General features: G+C 47.5%; 1 protein-coding gene across 1 annotated transcript in view; it reads right to left on the reverse strand.

The window, feature by feature from the left end:
- Positions 1-17489, reverse strand: part of WDFY4 (WDFY family member 4) — a 275363-nt gene that overhangs the window by 178296 nt on the left and 79578 nt on the right. Inside the window, exons 14-21 of the mRNA XM_082854480.1 lie at positions 12432-12646; positions 11141-11235; positions 9971-10196; positions 9481-9557; positions 8207-8428; positions 7386-7564; positions 2236-2467; positions 1035-1180 (exon numbers count right to left, since the gene is read on the reverse strand). Of these exons, the coding sequence (XP_082710606.1) occupies positions 1035-1180; positions 2236-2467; positions 7386-7564; positions 8207-8428; positions 9481-9557; positions 9971-10196; positions 11141-11235; positions 12432-12646 (1392 nt within the window). The remainder of the gene's footprint in view (positions 1-1034; positions 1181-2235; positions 2468-7385; positions 7565-8206; positions 8429-9480; positions 9558-9970; positions 10197-11140; positions 11236-12431; positions 12647-17489) is intronic.

Raw genomic sequence — 17489 nt, forward strand, 5'->3', positions numbered from 1 at the left:
GGTAACAATTAATCCAAGAAACCTTCCTGGGAAGGAGGAGGTCTTGTTCATGAGCTCCTGGAGGGCAGGCACCCACAGGCCTGGCACTCCGTAAGTGTAAGTCAGTGAATCAATAATAACTGAACCAACGTCAGAGGGACTGAAGCCAAAATTCAGGTTCCCCTGCCCTGCCTCCCAGGCTCTGGCTTAATCATAAGGGAGGAACTTTGGTTATACAACTGCGCCACCAGTGTCCCGCATGCTCACTAGTGTAAACAAATGCTCACAGTGAGGAGCTGATGAGAGCAGGAAGGACCTGAGGACACTGGAGGTAGAACGGTGCTGTGGAGGCCAGAGCTGCCTCCTTCCCGATCTAGGGTCATCCAGCTCTGCAAGCCCTGGCATCACCAGTCTCAGACGGCCGGGAAGACAGGGACCCTGGTCTCCTCCAGCAGAAGGTTCTGTGCTGGTAAGGCACAGCTGTGGTGCTCAACAGGACTTAACCCCTGATCCTGCCGTCTCAGTAAAGGGAAGGGGCCTTTTGTCTGTGAGGGTGGAGAGAACGTAAACAAATCAGCCCGAATTCATCAGCAGTAAGCAAAAGAGCTCTTTATGCAGGAATTAGGAAACAGGAAGTCTAATGGCATCTTCATCTATAAGCATGTCTGCTTGCTGTTTTGCAAGTTTGTTGTTTGCATAAACACAGTGATTCAAAGAATATTCTGCAATGTTGGGGGGTTAGTAGCACCCAGAAAAGGGAAGCTCAGTAGTGTTCCCAGTGTTACAGAGGCTTTATAAATATTCCATTTGTTCTTGCTCTACCAAGGAAAATGAAGAACACCTACTTTCTTCTCAGAAATAAGAGGTTTAGTCTGTGGGATGCGAATGGGCGGGCGTCATGAAATATTTTAACAAATGAAGTGGGAAGCACGCCTGTGTGTAACTGTCTACACATGCACAAACGTGAATTAGTATTCACTTAATCACTGAAAGCTGAAGGAAGCCATGAGATCGTGATTCCAAAACGGAGCAGCAGGTGAAGTCAGAGGGCATACCTCTTTGGCAATCAGGCGGCTGTCCACCTCATTGTATGCGTTTCTGATGTCTGCAACGCTGGTGATGGAGGAGCTGGCTATATGAAGGCCAAAGGAAACCCTTTCCTCTGCAACCAGGGGCATCACTTCCATACAAGGGTCCTCTCCTAAAATAACACATCTTCAGTTATTTCTATTCTCACTTTACCGAGTAGGAAATTACGCCTCAGAAGAGTAAGTATCTACTGCTACATGGCGAAGTCATCACTGAGGAATGTTTGCAGCTGCTATATGTTGTTACATTGTATGTTATATATTACATGTTTTGCCCCTACCTGTGATTTCTGACACATAGAAAACTGTAGAGAAATCTCACAATATTAACCCTACTATAAAAATAGAGGCATTCCAAGTATGAAATTACTAAAGCTTGAGACACCTATCGAGAATGTAACCTCGCTCCCAAAATGCTGGGCCGAAAGCCCTAAGGTTTTCAATGAGCTGCATGTACATGGTAAACACATCCTTTGGCATGAGTGCCCAGGTCGCTGAGTCAAGGAGAGCCACATGTGGCACTTGAGAAGCATGGTGTGAACAGAGAGTTGATGAAACTTCAGCTCTGGACCTGACCTCCTCACATTGTTCTGGCCAGTGCCCTTTGCCAGAGGAAATGAAGATCAAAGAAGACATGGAGCCTGGAGACAGAAACACTCCAGAGCACTCAATCGCCCTTCACCAGGCACGAAGCCTTCCATACATAGATTCATTTATCATTCTTCCCAGATGGGAGCTGACCCCGTTGACTTGACAGGGCACAGAGAGCTATGCTCCCTGCTTGAACAGCCAACAATCAATAATGAAAATGTGGGTGTTTTGTCTGCCTGTTTAATAATTGAAGACAACAGTATACTTTAGTTAAAAAGCTTCTTCATTAAAAGGAATGTAACTGATTTATCTCACTCGCTTCCCCCTTTCTTTGCTGATGGTATTACCCACCCACTTTCCTCCATTATGTGTGTTGGAACTGAAATCTAAAGGAGATTGTCATTTCCTTTTCTGACATTTTCTATTGGATTGTAAATACGTAATGATCCAATTACAGAGGTTTTCCCTAATGACTGGCCTGTGCTGAGTTTATTCTTTATAAATAAGCTATAAATAACTGAATAGCCATTTAAAAAATAGTATCGGCAAGATCATTATAAATCAAAACACCCCATACCTTGAGCATGCACAGCTTGGAAGTTACCACAGTATCTTGGGCCAAGTTTGTTAATAACTTCCAGAGTTTCCATTGAGATGGCTTCTTCGAAGAGGTATGCAGGGCCCAGACGCCATATTAATAATGACTTTTGTTTCCAAACTTGAGGGGTAGCAATATATCCATAAACATCCACAAATGAAGATGGATCCATTGAAAGGAATGGTCCTGGTAAGGCCTGAATGTACAACATCTGTTAACATAAAAAGGTTGGGGGGGGTGATGTAGATGGGAGGTATTTAACCTCAGAATTAATCAAACAAACACATAAAATATAAAATGATGTACCTTCTTCTTCTCTCAAAGTGAAAACTTGTTTTATCTAAAAACATTACAAAGATAACTCTCAAAGCTGAGAAACAGTGCACAAAACAGTTTATAAAATGCTGGTGGGAGTAAAAAACTGACACTGTGCCTTTGGAAACAAATTTGATAAGAACTATAAAGTGCCACTAAAAGGTTCATCTTTTTCTTCCCAGTCATTTCACAAAGAACTTAAATGTCCAATATTGGTACCTTAATTAAGTTTTACATACTAGAAATAATTACAGACTGGAAAGGAAGAAATAAAACTGTCTCTATTTGCAGATGGTATGTCCATGCAGAAAATTCCAAAGAATCCACCAAAAAAAAAGATACTTCCTAGAACTAATACCTGAGTTCAGCAAGGTCACAGGATACATGATCAACACACAAAGATCGATTGCATTCTATACACTAACAAAGAACATGCAGAAACTGTAACTGCTCACAAGAAAATTAAATACTTTTTTGCTCTGCAAAATCCCATATGAAAGAGGATGAAAAGCAAGCTATAGATTAGGAGAAATTATTTACAAATTACATATCTAACAAAGGACGGGTATCTAAAATATTTAGATAAACTCTTAAAATTCAACAGTAAAAAACCAACAATCCAATTAGAAAATGAGTGAAACACGTGCATAAGACATCACTAAAGAGGATATACAAGTTGCAAATAAGCGCATGAGAGGATGTTCAATCTCATTAGCCATTAAGGAAATGCAAACTAAAAACAAGAGAGATCATCACTACACACCTATCAGAATGGCTAATTAAAAAAGAGTGACATCACCAGATGCAGAGAAACGGGACGACTCATCCATTGCTGGTGGGGATGGAAAATGGCACAGTCACTGTGGAAAAATATTCTGGCAGCTTCTTATAAAACTAAACATGCATTTACCATAGGACCCAGCAATTAGACTCTTAGGTATTTAACCCAGAGAAATGAAGACTTAAGCTCACACAAAAACCTGTACGTAAATGTACATAGCAGCTTTATTTGTAACATGCCCAAACTGGGAACACGTCCGATGTCCTTCAGTGGGTGAATGGTTACGTATCCATATCTGAGTATATGGAATACTATCAGCAATAAAAAAGGGATGAACTACTGACACATACAACAGCTAAGATAAATTTCCAGAGAATTGCGCTGAATACGAATCTAATCCTAAATATCACATACTGTATGATTCCACAGACACAACCACATCTTTTCAGTGACAACATTTTAGCTCACTGGTTGCCAAGTTTAGGGACAGGGATTGGGAGGGGGTGTGGGTGGGTGGTGGTGGTAGTTATAAAAATACAACAAAACAGACCCTTGTGGTGATGAAAATGTTCTGTATCTTGGTGGGAGCAGTGGATGCAAGAACATACAAGTGTGATAAAATTGTATGGAACTAAATACACACACACGAGTACAAGTAAAACTGGGGAAATCTGAATGAATTAGCAGATTGTATCAGTGTTAATATCTTGGCTGTGATATTCTATAGTTTTGCAAGATATTACCATTGGAGTAAACTGGATGAAAGGTACACAAGATTTCTTTCTTTTTTTTTTTTTTTTTTTTGGCGGTACACGGGCCTCTCACTGTTGTGGCCTCTCCCGTTGCGGAGCACAGGCTCCGGACGCGCAGGCTCAGCGGCCATGGCTCACGGGCCCAGCCGCTCCGCGGCATGTGGGATCTTCCCGGACCAGGGCACGAACCCATGTCCCCTGCATCGGCAGGCGGACTCTCAACCACTGCGCCACCAGTGGTACTTGGTCAATCTCTTTCTTACCACTAAATGTTAGCCTACAATTTTCTCAAAAATTTTCTCAAAAATTTCGGTAAAAGAAATAGTTAACAGATTATCAGAAATCCAAAAATAATAGTTTCATAGCCCACGTAGATAAAACATTTTAAAATGATAGTGTTAACTAAGTAGTATATAAAATGTTTTATACAATAAAGTCACAACTATTTTATTAAAGGAATAAAAACTGAAAGAAACTATAAGTGATGGTAAGGTAGAAGGAATGTAGGTAATCTTTCTTCTTTATTTTTCAGTTATTTCAAAATGTGTTTATATTATTTTTATAACGACTACAAAATTATACATGAATATGTATATAAATACATATTTTTTAAATAAGAGGTTATATAATTTCAGAAATATTCTTTTTATCCCTACCAGTTAAATAAGACTTTCAAATAAAAACAAACCAAGTTTTTCCAAGCTGTCAAGCCTACCTAGAGTGAGGTCTACTGTGCTCTCTCTCCCCTTTCCCATCCTTGTAGGCAGAGACTTTTTCTCCCACCTGACAAAGATGTCCCACCCCTCCGATCCACCTTGTCCCCTTCTTCTCAGATTCCTACAGTGTATACTCCCCGCACTATTCAGATTGATTTATAGACATAAGATGTCTCAGATTGCTCCCAAATCATTTTGCTCAATTCAAGCTGTTAACACACTCCCCACCTTTCACAGTTGAACTTGACTTCCCTTGAAAATAAAAGCAAAGGCTCTAACATTTGAGAACAGCTCTTTCACTAGGTTATCCCCAACCAAAGCCCATTTTGCTCTTGCCCAACTGTCACCTGCGTCTAAATGCAGACCTTTATGTTTATCCCGATTAAATTTCACTTGCTGATTCTGACCGGACTTGTCGAAACCATCTTGGAAAGTCAACTCTGTCAGACTTGGCCCTTGGCCATTCTCCATGGCCTATTTTGGCATATTCCCACAGCATCATACCACTTCCAACCTCCCTGCTGACTGAATCTGGTTTAGCTGGTCCCATGGGGTTGGATGTTCATCCATGTACCAATTCACTAAACAATACCATCAGCCGGTCCATGTTACTCCTTGCGGCTATAAATTCAGTGCAATTCATCAAGTGTTTATTGCATGCTTTCTGTATGCCAGTCCTGTGCTAGGTGCAAGCAAGTTCCAAACATCAATAGGACAAGCCTCTTAGCCTCAAGGTACATGATCTAGTTCACAGAACACAACCCATACTATGAAACAAGAGAGAATGCCAACATATTCTGTGAAAGAGGACCAAAACTAGTCCACTCTGTAATTATGCCTAAACAGATGAAAAACAAAGACACTGGGAAACCACAAATGTGACCACACTTTCCATCCTGGCTAAGGTTGAGTGACCACTGCTCCTTCTCCACTGACAGCTCAAGCCCTGCCCCATTCCTCCTACCTCCTGAAAAAAAGTTCTGAACATACACAGACACCAAATTGCCTTTCTGACAGCACCCAAGTCAGAAGAGACTGACCTCCACTCCTTCGAACCCTCCCAAAAACTCACCTAAAATGAGCCCAAATCCTATTAGCTCCTCCTAAGTCCTTATTACCCAATGGGGTAAGGAGTCTCTTGCTACAGCAAGCTTAATAAATGTAACTCTTGTTTTGTACTATATGCATGCTCCTGGAGGTATCTGGCTGGTAGGCATGGACAATTCCTAACACCTAGTAGGTGTCCAATAAATATTTAATGAGGGAAGGAAGGGAGGGAGGGAAGGAATTGTTAATGATTTAAGAAAAAAGTTAACTTTATGTTTTGAAGGACCTTTGTCATGCTCCTGGTGAATCTTTCTGGTTCCCACTGCTTTTTTTGATAAGACATTAACCAGAAGATAGCATCAAATTCATCTTCAGGTGTTCCACAGAATTTAGGTTGTTCTAACCTAATGATTCTCAACCTGGGCGATTTTGCCCTCCCCCACCAAGACATTTGGAAATGTCTAGAGACATTTTTGGTGGTCACGGCTGGGCAGAAGGAGATGCTATAGCATCTTTGGTGGGGCACAGATGCTGCTAAGTGTTCTAATATACACAGAATAGGACCCCACAGCAAAGAATGTTCGGGCCCCAAATGTCAAACTATTGAAATGGGAAACCCTATTAATCCCAAGTTCTCCATTCTGGCTTAATATTGGAATCACTTGGGAAACTCTGAAAACATCACCAAATTACCCCACTCACAGACATTCTGCTGTATTTAATCTGGGGTATAGCCTATGCAAGAGAACTTTTAAAAGACTTCCCAAAAGATTCAAGAACGTAGCCTAGGTTGAGATGCTGTCTCTGGAACCTGGGTGAAAATCTGGCTGCACCTGCCCCTCTGTGGTCTTCTGGGTCCTTCTGTCTCTGGCTTCTTTGGGGACCTCTGACAGTGGTCGCTGGAGCACGCCTGCCAGTCTTCATCTCCCAGCTTCCTCTCCCTTATGCCCTAGGACCTCAGGTGTCTCTAAATGACAGTGAGGAGACGCTTCCTCCAGCTGTGTGTTCACATTCTATTACCTTCTCTAAGCAGGGGACCATCCTTTCCTCATCATTCCTGCTCTAAATCTGGCAAGACATGTTGGTGTCTTTGCAAGTCCCTGTGTCTTGCTGCTAAGCGTAGCATGCAGACTGGCTGCGTTAGATTCACCAAAGAGCCTCTTAGAAAGGTAGAACCTTGGGTCCTGCTCAGACCTCCCTGGGGAATTCACACCTTAAGATGTGAGAAGCCTTGTTCTGTTCATTCTGGAGATTTCTATTCTCTTATGATTATTCTTATAATCGTAACTGTCATGACTATTCTCATTTCCATGTTTTAGTTTCTGCCCTGGTTGTGTGACCATCATCTAAAGGTGTTCTTTTTACGCCTGAGCTCAGCCAGGTGTTCTGGTCAGCAAGGGGGTTTCATTAGATACCAACGCTGCTGCCAAAAGAAAGCAAAGAACCGAGGCCACTCTAGGGTGGTGTGGCAGGGGGGCATGGCCACGGGGCAAGTACAACTGAGGAAAACCATCTTACCTTAGCTGAGCCGATGACCTGTCCATCCAGATAGGTGGAAACAGTACAATTCCTTTTCATCTCCTTGGTGACAACCACAGCCAGGTGGTGCCACTGAGCACAGGCCAGCATCTGGCCACACCTGACCCGAAGCTGGCGTCCCGCAGAAGGCTCAGGGTCACCCTCGGGTTCCATGACATCTGGAAGAGAACACAAACGCCAGACCACGCCTGCAGTGTCAGAGAGCAGCAACCCAGCAGAAGCGGGCCTTGTGCCCATGGAGCCAATGCCGAGTCCCCCCCGCCACAGAATATTGACAACAGCAGCTGTCATTGCTGGAGCTCGTGCTCTGTGCCAGGCACTGAGGTAGGTACTATCGTGATTTCCATGTTACCATCCTGAGGCACAAAGAGGTTAGGTAACTTGCCTAAGGTTGCAGAGCCAGAGTTCAAGCCCAGGAGTCAGGCTGCAGGGTCTACCCCTCACTAGACTGCTGCCTCCACAGTGATGCACACAGGGTGGCAAATACCTGCTAGGGAAGGAGCCTAGGCAGCTGTGCTGTGTGTAAAGGATGCCAGGCCAAACCCTGGGCCTTCCAGTGTCAATGTCTCACTATGCAACGGGGCACACAAGAACAGGCGTAGCCATAACACCCTGGCCTTGGCCATCTCAGGCCAGTTCAGGCCATCGCTGGCAGGTGAGCTTGGAGAGCCGAGCTGAGCTCTTTGAGGCAGAGCCAGGACCAGCCACCTGTACAACTGAGGGAGGGCCGGTCCCCCTGGCTCTTGGGCCAAGAGCTGCTGACTCAGCCCCACTTCTCCCAAGGGTGGGTGAAACCTTACCCAGGGGCTGAAGCTCTTTCTCTTCTGTAGACACAACCAAGGAGAGGTCTTCCGGGCAGAGGCTGACGGAGAAGCAGACGAAGGGCTGCTCGGTCCTGGCCAGGTGGCGTACCACGGTCAGGAAGCGCAGCGGGTGGCCCTCCGTGACTGAGCTGTGCCTGCTGATCAGGAACCAGCAGGAAAAGGTCAGGCCCCCTGGCGGAGGGAAGGACCTGGCAGCGCCTGGGGTCAGAACACAAGCACGCCCTTAGGCTTTGTCCTGCCGCGGAAGCCTGTCTAGACTCACTGTGGCTCTGACTCAGCTCAGGGGTGGCCCTACTGTGTGCTAGCACTGTGCCCCACTCGACTCACACCTATTTTACAATGACCCCACGCAGGAGGATGCTCTTGTCTCCTTATTCATACTTGCAGCAACAAGGCATATTCCCTCCAGGACTTGAACCTAGATCCTCGAAGCCTCTCTCCAATGCTGGCCCACCTATTATTCCATTCTGCCTTGCCAAGGGAGCGGAGACGTGGCACACCCCTGAGATCCGTCATCATGTGGCCCACAGGTCAGCTGGTCTAAAGCCAGGCCATGTGCTACGTGGGGCAGAGGACCCCGGCCTAGCTTGGCTAAGCCTTGCCTGGGGAATATTCCACTCTAGGGAAACCCATGCCCTCCCAGCTTGTAACAGGGCTGGTGGAACAGGCAGGGCCCACTGCCCTCACTGAATGGGCAGAATCAGGCTTGGAACCCTGCTCCGATGGGCCGTAAATGTAATAGCTCCTGAGCACTTACCCTCCCATAGAAACCCAGACCCTGGCTCTCCTAACAAGGGGTGCCTGGTTTTCAGCTGAGTGCAGCACTGTACAAAGCATGCCAAGGCCCAGTCGATCCCCACGTGAGCCAAAGACTGGATGGCCATCAACAAAGAACTCATATCCTTCTCTAGAGAGAGCCGTAAGGTGGGGTGAGGTGTCCATTTCAGCCTCTGTCAATCACTGACAAAATGCATCAAAGCCAGGCTCAGCCACCAACTCACCCACCGAGCCCATCAGTGCTAACAGAGCCCCCGCTCTGTGCAGAGCCATGGGCTGGGCCCTTGGGATGCACAGTGAACAGGACGTCCCTGCCCCAAGGCAGGCATGACCAACGGGACAAGCGGGACCAAGAGGAAGACTCACGCTTTCTGGAAATGCCAAGTGGAAATCTGAAATCAAGGCTCCCCAAGGACTTCCTCCCAGGTCGGGGAGGGGACCTCAGCAAGCTAAACCCCCAGGGAAGCACCTACCTGTCCCAATCCCTCCAGAGACCGAGTATTCAGTGCTGGTTCCCATCACCGTAGACAGGGTTGGAATAAACAAACAGCTGGAACAGGAAAGTGTCTCAGATCATTGAACCGCAAGCCAACCTCTGGCGTGAGGTTTCCCCCTCTGTCCTTCTGCAGGGGCCTCACTCCCTCCTAGACCATGAGGCCCCAAGGACAGAAAGCAGCTGATGCTGGCGCCATGACCCTAAGAAAGGAATCTGCTCTGGAGGCTAGAGGGGAGGGCAGTCCACACTGCACGTGAATGCAGGGGAATGAGAGGGTCCTGGCCCAAGACAGCTGGGGACACTGCCTCTAAGAAGCCACTGAGAAGACAGGGTGTCCATGACCCAGATATTTTCCACAGCTGAGTGTGAGAGACGATGGGAACTACACTTTTGTAATCAATATTATAATTCACCCAAGGCACTGGGAAATTAATAGTGTATTTCAAGTATATGAAAGCCTGTCATACCCATAACCTTCCACAGACATGTCAAATTCCACGAAGGATGGAGCCAGGGCTGCCCTCTGAGGCTGCAGGTTGCGTGGGGAGGTCATGGAGATGAGGCTCAGTGCGGTCTGAAGGGCGGTGGTTGAGCCCTGGGATGGCCCTGAGGGCCTGCGGGCCTGTGTGACTGCGGAGCGAGGGCTGGTGTCCAGCGGATCCTCAGCAGGCACTGGTGTCACTGCCTGTGACCCTAGGGCAGCAAGCAGGAGAAGAGCTGTGTCTTTGCTCAAACCATTCCCGCCCCTCTTCTGACAACAGCCCCCACATTCCTGCCACAGCCCCGAAGGAGGGCTCTGCAGAGTACCATGCCGTTCCTAACCCTGAGGGTGTCCTCCAGGGCCCTCCACTGGCCCTCCCACCTGGGCTCTCTGCTGATTTTGATAACACGGAACTATTGTGACAACCTGCTCCTCCTAGAAACTTCTTCTCACTTTAATTCTGTCGTGGCCCCCACCCCTTTCCAATACAGGTTTTCTGTTGCTGTCACTGGCTTGCCCCATTGGCCGTCGCTCACCGCGGCTTTGTCTTGGTTCTCTGGCCTCCACACTCTCTTTCACACCAGGCTGTCTCCTCGAAAGCTCTGTCTCCCACCTCTGGCTGCCGGCTCAAGCCTGACTCTCCATCCTTGCTTTTCAATCGGGCCTCCTTGCCTCAATGCCCTATGCAATCTTATATTCAGCACGTCCATGTCCTTCTTTCCTCCAAGCTGGTTCCCTGGACCAGCATCTTTCCAGGTACCAGGCCAATCCTTTGTTCTCCTGACCTCCTAACTCCCCCCTGAGCTGTGAGCTGTGCAGAAAGCTGACACTGTTCCTCTGCCCAGGGGCAGCGCTGGGCACTCTTGCACGCGCTGTGACATGAAGGTTTCCGTGCTCCGGGCCCAAAGGGGTCAAGTACACACTCATCATCACCATCTCGTACGGGGGTAGGGGTCTCCCTCCTTCCATATCTGGTCTTTATCTGGGGACCACTGATCTGATCCTTCTGCTTTTTCCTCATTTGCCCCATTGAGCAGCAGGCAAAATCATTTTTAAATCTGTCTGCTTCCCATATGTCGTAAAGGATCCCTTACGAGAAATGCACATTCTCTTTTAAATCCCATTATCCTGCCCCTGCTCCTCCCTCTGTCCTCACCTGGGCATCCAGAGTCGCCTCCACATACGTGAGATGAACTGAGGATTTTCGCTGCAGCCGATGGCGGTGGAGCGATTCCAAAACCTAGAAACTGTCTGAATATCATAACAAACAAGAGAACCAAATGAAGACATTCTGCAGGCAGAAATTTTCTCCAGCTTCATCTGAGCACTGTCCTAGGTCCCAGAGCTCGCTGGCTCCCCCTCCAGGTCTTCCTCTCTCTGCCTGGAAACCCTTTTCTCAGGCCATACAGAAACAGGGCATCCCTGACCTGGCACTCAGACCAGAGAGCTGGTGAATTTAAGTGCTTTTGACTTAACCAGTGAGGACCTTAAGAGGAAAAGGGTTTTGTTGGAAAATAACTTTGTCATACTTTGTTTTTAAGTTTCTAATGGAATTGACTAATCAGCTGAACTAAGCACGGTGGCCTTGTCTGACAGCCCCACAGCTAGAGGTGGAAAGAAGCTGGCCTGGCCCCTGGGTCCCATGCCTGCTGGCTGGAGGGGTTGCCTTTCGTCCCTCTGCACTTGGTCCTGTGTGTCAGCAGGGGTCCAGCTGGCCTGTGGCCCTGGGCACCACCCTCCCTACACCTACATTGTCTAGGGCAGGGTGGCCTGGCCACAAGTACTTAAGAGACCCCTGACCTCCCTCCTAGAGCCTTTCTTTCCTCTGCTTTTCTGTCTTCTGTGTCTGCTCCTCCTTGTGCATCTTCTCTCCCTGCTGTGGCTCTCCAGGAGACGTGTGGCTTCATGGAGGGGCTGCAGTGCAAAGGCCCCACAGGACACAGTGGTGCTGCCTCTGTCCCCGTCCTTGTAGGGAGCCCAGTCGCGGCCCGTCACACCAGCTAAGCTCCCTGTGGTCTAGCCTCGTGGCAGTCAGGCCCCTACAGCCTCCACCCCTCTCAGCAGGGTATCTTCACCTGGTCTGGTGAACTGCACAGGCCACAGGCCTCAGCCACTGCCACTCCCTTGAAGTCCCCCTCTTTATACCCAATCTCCCGACTTTGGTCCTCCCAGCTCCTCAGAGCTCCCACTCTGAACGGAGCATCCCATCCAGCACTGTCCTGTATTGTCTGCAGGACCCTTCGCTTATTATCCCTCTCCCCGAGAACATCAGCTCCATGGGAGGGGCTACGTCCGCTCTGCGGGCCTCACACTGTTGCAGACCCAAGGCTCCTCCCTGGACTTGCAGTGTCCATTGCTGGGGAGGGGGAGGGGGCACTCTTACTGCCCACTGTGCACTCGCATGGCCGCCAGGGGCTTGGCAGCATTTAACGTGCAGCACGCGGTACCTTAACACGTCTGGTTCAATGGCTTGGGAAGCAAGCTTTTCAAAAATCCTGATGAGCCCCGAGTGCAAAGGGCTGCTGCTGGTGGTCAGCGCCTGGTGGCAGTAGGTCATAAGGGTCCTGAGCATGCCCGCCTCACACATGACCTGACGGTTCTTCTCCGACTTCACCAGGGACTGGATGTGACTGGCCACGGAGCACTGGATCTCCTTGGAAAGCTAAGAGTAACCAAAGCAAGCAGTGAGCCCCGGAGGTCGGCATGTTTCGTGGGCCACTTTGGTAAGCTCCCCACTAGGCCTTGAGTTGGTGGTGGGGCGAGGAGACTAGCCCTCACAGCCTGTTCTTACTGCACCCCGTCTGTCCTGGGCCTCTCAGATGTGGCCTCCTCCCAGGAGCTGCCAAACAGGCAGCCAGCTTCAAACAGACTGCAAACTGGCAAGCGAGAGGCTGCATCAGCCTGAGACGTGTGGTGCTTGACCCGCACCATGTTTAAACCGTTTCTGAATTGCTAACATTTTTAAAAGCCTGGAGAGTCCACGTAAAAGTCCAGACTCGTGGCCTCTCTCAAAAGGTGGAAAGATCTGGTCACGCTGCTTTGCCATCCTGTGTCTGTCAAGAAGCAGTGGGAGCTGGGCAGCGGCTATGCCCTCTAGCGGGTCCCACAACTCACCCCCTACCCACTGGCATCGCTCACTCAACAGTTCTGTGTTTGAGTTTGCGCCCCCAGTCTAGAAGGTGGAATCCTCCTGGGAGTGCCAGCCTGCAGCAGGTGCCCCACCCAGCTTCAGTCCGCCGCACCTTCACGTGCCAAACCACACCAGCTCATACAAGCCCCTGAAGTCACGGCTCCGGCGGGGAAGCCTTCCCTGCACCCCTCATCCTTTGTCCATCTCTCTGTGCTAAGCACTTTCAGACACACAGACAGCTGGCCTCTTATCTTCCTCCTACTAGATTTCAACTCACTTCACTATCTTTATGTCCTTGAGGCCCACAGGATAAAGTGCATAGGATCAGCTCAGTCAGTATTGAGCCAAATACAATACATTGTTTTCACAATCTTCCTTTCTTCATAAAAGGGTAAACCCCTGGAATTCCCAGCCTCCACGGATATATAAATTGGGGGGTGGAATTTTCTTCATAAAAACTCTTAAGACTGCCCACATTTTCTTTTACTTTGTATAAGACTCTCTGAAATGACCAGGATACCAGTTAGATCTTAATGGAGTTTTCCTGCAGTGGAGGCTATGTGGGCTCCCCCCAGACGTCCTTCTCCAGGTTAGTGTACCCATCACAGCTGCCCCTCCTGTGGAGGTCAAGCTCCCCTAAGTTGTAGCTGCCCTGCTATGTAACCCCTATATGTTCATGCATGCACACATGTGTGTACATGTACACATACATGCATGTACACACATACATAAAAGTGTGCGCACATAAATACAAACACATATACATCGCCCCCAGACTACAGCCAATGAAGCCATGCCCTTCAGCCTCTGTGGTGCAATTCATGCTGAGAGCCCCGCCCTGTAGGCTCAGGCTGAAGCTAGACTTCAGCTGATAGCATGTCCTCACTCAGCTCCTTCCCCTGCACCACTCTGCTTCCCTCACCTCCCTTCTTCTGAGTCCCTCCCTCCACAAATCCCATGCACCTGTAGCCCTGTCTCGGGCTCCACTTTGGGGAACCCAAGCGGAGACCCTAGCCTGCTTTTCATATCGCACACATTTGCCCTAGTCTCTGGGGCAGAGATCTATGGTGATGTAGATTATGTCTAGCTTAGTCTACCAACGTAAAGCCAGGAGTCACCATAAAGGCACTTACTCTGGCACTCTGGACCCAACACTCAGAATCACCTCGCTCTACCATCACCTACCTCCCTGTGCATGTAGTTATTCGAGGCCACCCTGCCCAGAGATGGTCAAGAGTATGTCTGTATCACTAAGGGATAGAAATTTGTAAGATGGCGTTCTTCTTCAGGCTGTGAACAGTTTTGTAGCACATGTGTTTCAAGGACTACAATGTGTGGTGAAACATATTTACAGTGTTTGTCATCAGTTTCTAGATTTTTTTAAAAAGGAAGGGGTGGGACTTCCCTGGTGGTGCAGTGGTTAAGAATCCGCCTGCCAATGCAGGGTACACAGGTTCGATCCCTGGTGTGGGAAGATCCCACATGCCGCGGAGCAATGAAGCCCGTGTGCCACAACTGCTGAGCCTGCGCTCTAGAGCCCATGAGCCACAACCACAACTCCTGAAGCCCGCATGCCTAGAGCCTGTGCTCTGCAACAAGAGAAGCCACGGCAATGAGAAGCCCGTGCACAGCAACGAAGAGTAGGCCCCGCTCACCACAACTAGAGAAAGCCCGCATGGAGCAACAAAGACCCAACGCAGCCAAAAATAAATAAATAATTTTTTTTAAAAAAAGGAAGGGGTCACACAGCTCACCCTCCCATCCTCCCACGCCTTCCAAAAGCATGACGCCTATAGCTCCTGCCTCAAGCTGATGGCATTCAGTGAAATTCCCATCATTACAATATCTTCGGTAATATTTATGACTTAAAATTTTAGACTATTCAATTTTAGTTTAAAATATAAACTACATTAGAATGGTTTCAGGGGGGCTGCTCCCAGGTAGGATTTTGTCACTCCGTCAACATCACTGATGTCAAGGAGAGATCTCATCACTCAAAGAACATGGTCCCTGCAATGGACTGTTTGTGTTCCCCCCCACCAAATTCATACGTTGAAACCTAACCCCCAGTGTGGTGGTATCTGGAGGTGGGGCCTTTGAGAGATGCTTAGGTCTTGAGGGCAGAGCCATCATGAATGGGATTAGTGGTCTTAGGAAAGAGATCCCAGACAGTTCCCTCCTCCCTTGCACCACATGAGGACACAGCGAGAAGAGTGCCATGAGTGTGGAAGTGGGTCCTCACCAAACACCGAATCTGCCAGCACCATGATCTTGGACTTGCCAGCCTCCAGAACTGGCTGAGAAATAAATTTCTGTTATTTGTAAGCCTCCAGAACTGGTGAGAAATAAATTTCTGTTATTTGTAAGCCACCTGGTCTATGGTATTTTGTTATAGTGGCCCGAATGGATGAAGACAATCCCCTTCCCTGTCACTGTGGTATCTGCACAGCCAGCCTGAGATGCTAGAGGGACATGTCTAACCCAACAGGGACCAGAAACAGAAGAAAGAAATGTCAGATCTAATTTGCACTAAACAGTTCCATGCCTTTTACTTTAAGACGCTCTTCCATGTAGAAACCTCCCCAACCTCCTGACTCCCTTCCCCAAATCTTTCTTCCAATGCTCTAAGTGTCCCTTCCTACATCCAAGGAGCCCGCACCTCTGCCTTCCTTCTTCACTCTTCTCAAAACAGAAAAACTGCTTCTACCCTCTTGCCCAGAACTCTCCCTCTCCCAGAACTTGGAATATTTGGTAACTGCAGTCTTTTAATTTGGGGTGAAAGTTGGGGAGACAGTCTGCATGTAATAAGATGCAAAAATAACAACACAATGTATTATTAATAAGAATTAAAAAGAAATGTCTACAACCTCCAATTTTTATTACCAGCACTTCACTTATTGCTTTGGGGACTTTTGGCTTTCCTTTTTGTTGTTGTTTTTGCTTTTTTTTTTTTCCTCACCAGAGCAGGAATACTTAAAATCTAAATACGCAAAAAAGAAAGAAAAAAAGAAAAAATTTTCAAAAGGGAGAAACAGAAATGCTGATCTTATCTAATGATGCCACAAGTTTACTCCAAAATTGCTCAATACCCCATAATGGAGGAGGGAAAATTGATCGTCCTCATTATCGCTGCAGCTCTGTCAATACCAATATTGCCTTGTTTTGAATAAAATGTGCTGTTTTTTTCAATGTTGGTTCCAGTAAAATGGGGTTTTAGTGAAAATATGAGCAGTAGCAGGAAACCAGTCTGGTTTCTCCCCCTACAAATGGATTGATTTTCCTAACGCACATTACTTCCAATGCAGGAAGGGGATAGTGGTTCAATTAGGACTCAGTGGTAAGCGCTCAGGGTCATCAGCAGGCTGGACCCACAAGGCAAATTATCACAGAGAGATGTGCGGGGCCGCCTGTAGGAGTTTTCTGCCTTCTCCACTTAGCAGCTGAGTCTTCAAGTCTGTCCTTGTCCAGCTGTGGATGTTTAATCTTCTTTCTCTCTCTCCCATCCCCAACTTTCTCTCCTGGTCCAGGTTAATATGGTGGTCCCAGAGCCCAATGAGGGCTGGGTCCTCGTGGGGTGGGTCCCTCCAAGGAGGCGTGGGCTATGAGTACATCAGTCCAGAGTGTGTCTTCTAGACATTAATCATGTAGTCCTAACTAAAAACCATCAGATGACCAGCATCTGCTTCCCCCAGACACTTAGAAAGAACTAGGGACTGTCACTGAGCTACTCAAATTTGGACTAGTCACTTATTCCAATTTGGTTGAAATGTTCTTTATTTGATGATTTTGGAAGACAGATGATACATTTTAAGTGACCTCTGCTCTTCTGGGAAGTCACAGGTAAATATGTGTTTTATTTGTAAAGATGTGTTTTATCTGACAAGGTAAAGATGTGTTTTATTTGACAAGTCGTTGTGGTTTTTATCTTTGCTTACTTAGAATTAGCTCTCTCTTTATATGGGCATAAACTTTCCATTGTGCACAGCCCCCACCAGCCTAATACACTCGTTTGCAGTGCCCACATGGCCTTATAGGCATGGGAGTCTGTGATCTTGGTTTAGGTGTAAGAGGGTCCAAATCCCATTGAATCAGTAGAATCCATGTCTAAAGGCATGGCTTCCTGGATGTACTTGTATAGATTTGCAATGAAGACCAAGATGCATGTGGGTGCCTGCTTTAAATCTTCTGCTTCTTTTACAATTTACAAATTACATACATATTTTGGCCAATACTTTCTGGTTACAGAAGCCTAGGATCTTATATTAATAAAATATTTGTCTCTTTCCAGCTTTACTTCCCAACCTCCCCTTTGGTCCACCGTGTACTCTACCCCAGTAACATCCTCACCCTTTGCTGAATACGCCATAACCTTTTT

Source organism: Leucopleurus acutus (genome assembly GCF_964270905.1).
Source record: "Leucopleurus acutus genome assembly, chromosome: 14".
Classification (NCBI taxonomy): domain Eukaryota; kingdom Metazoa; phylum Chordata; class Mammalia; order Artiodactyla; family Delphinidae; genus Leucopleurus; species Leucopleurus acutus.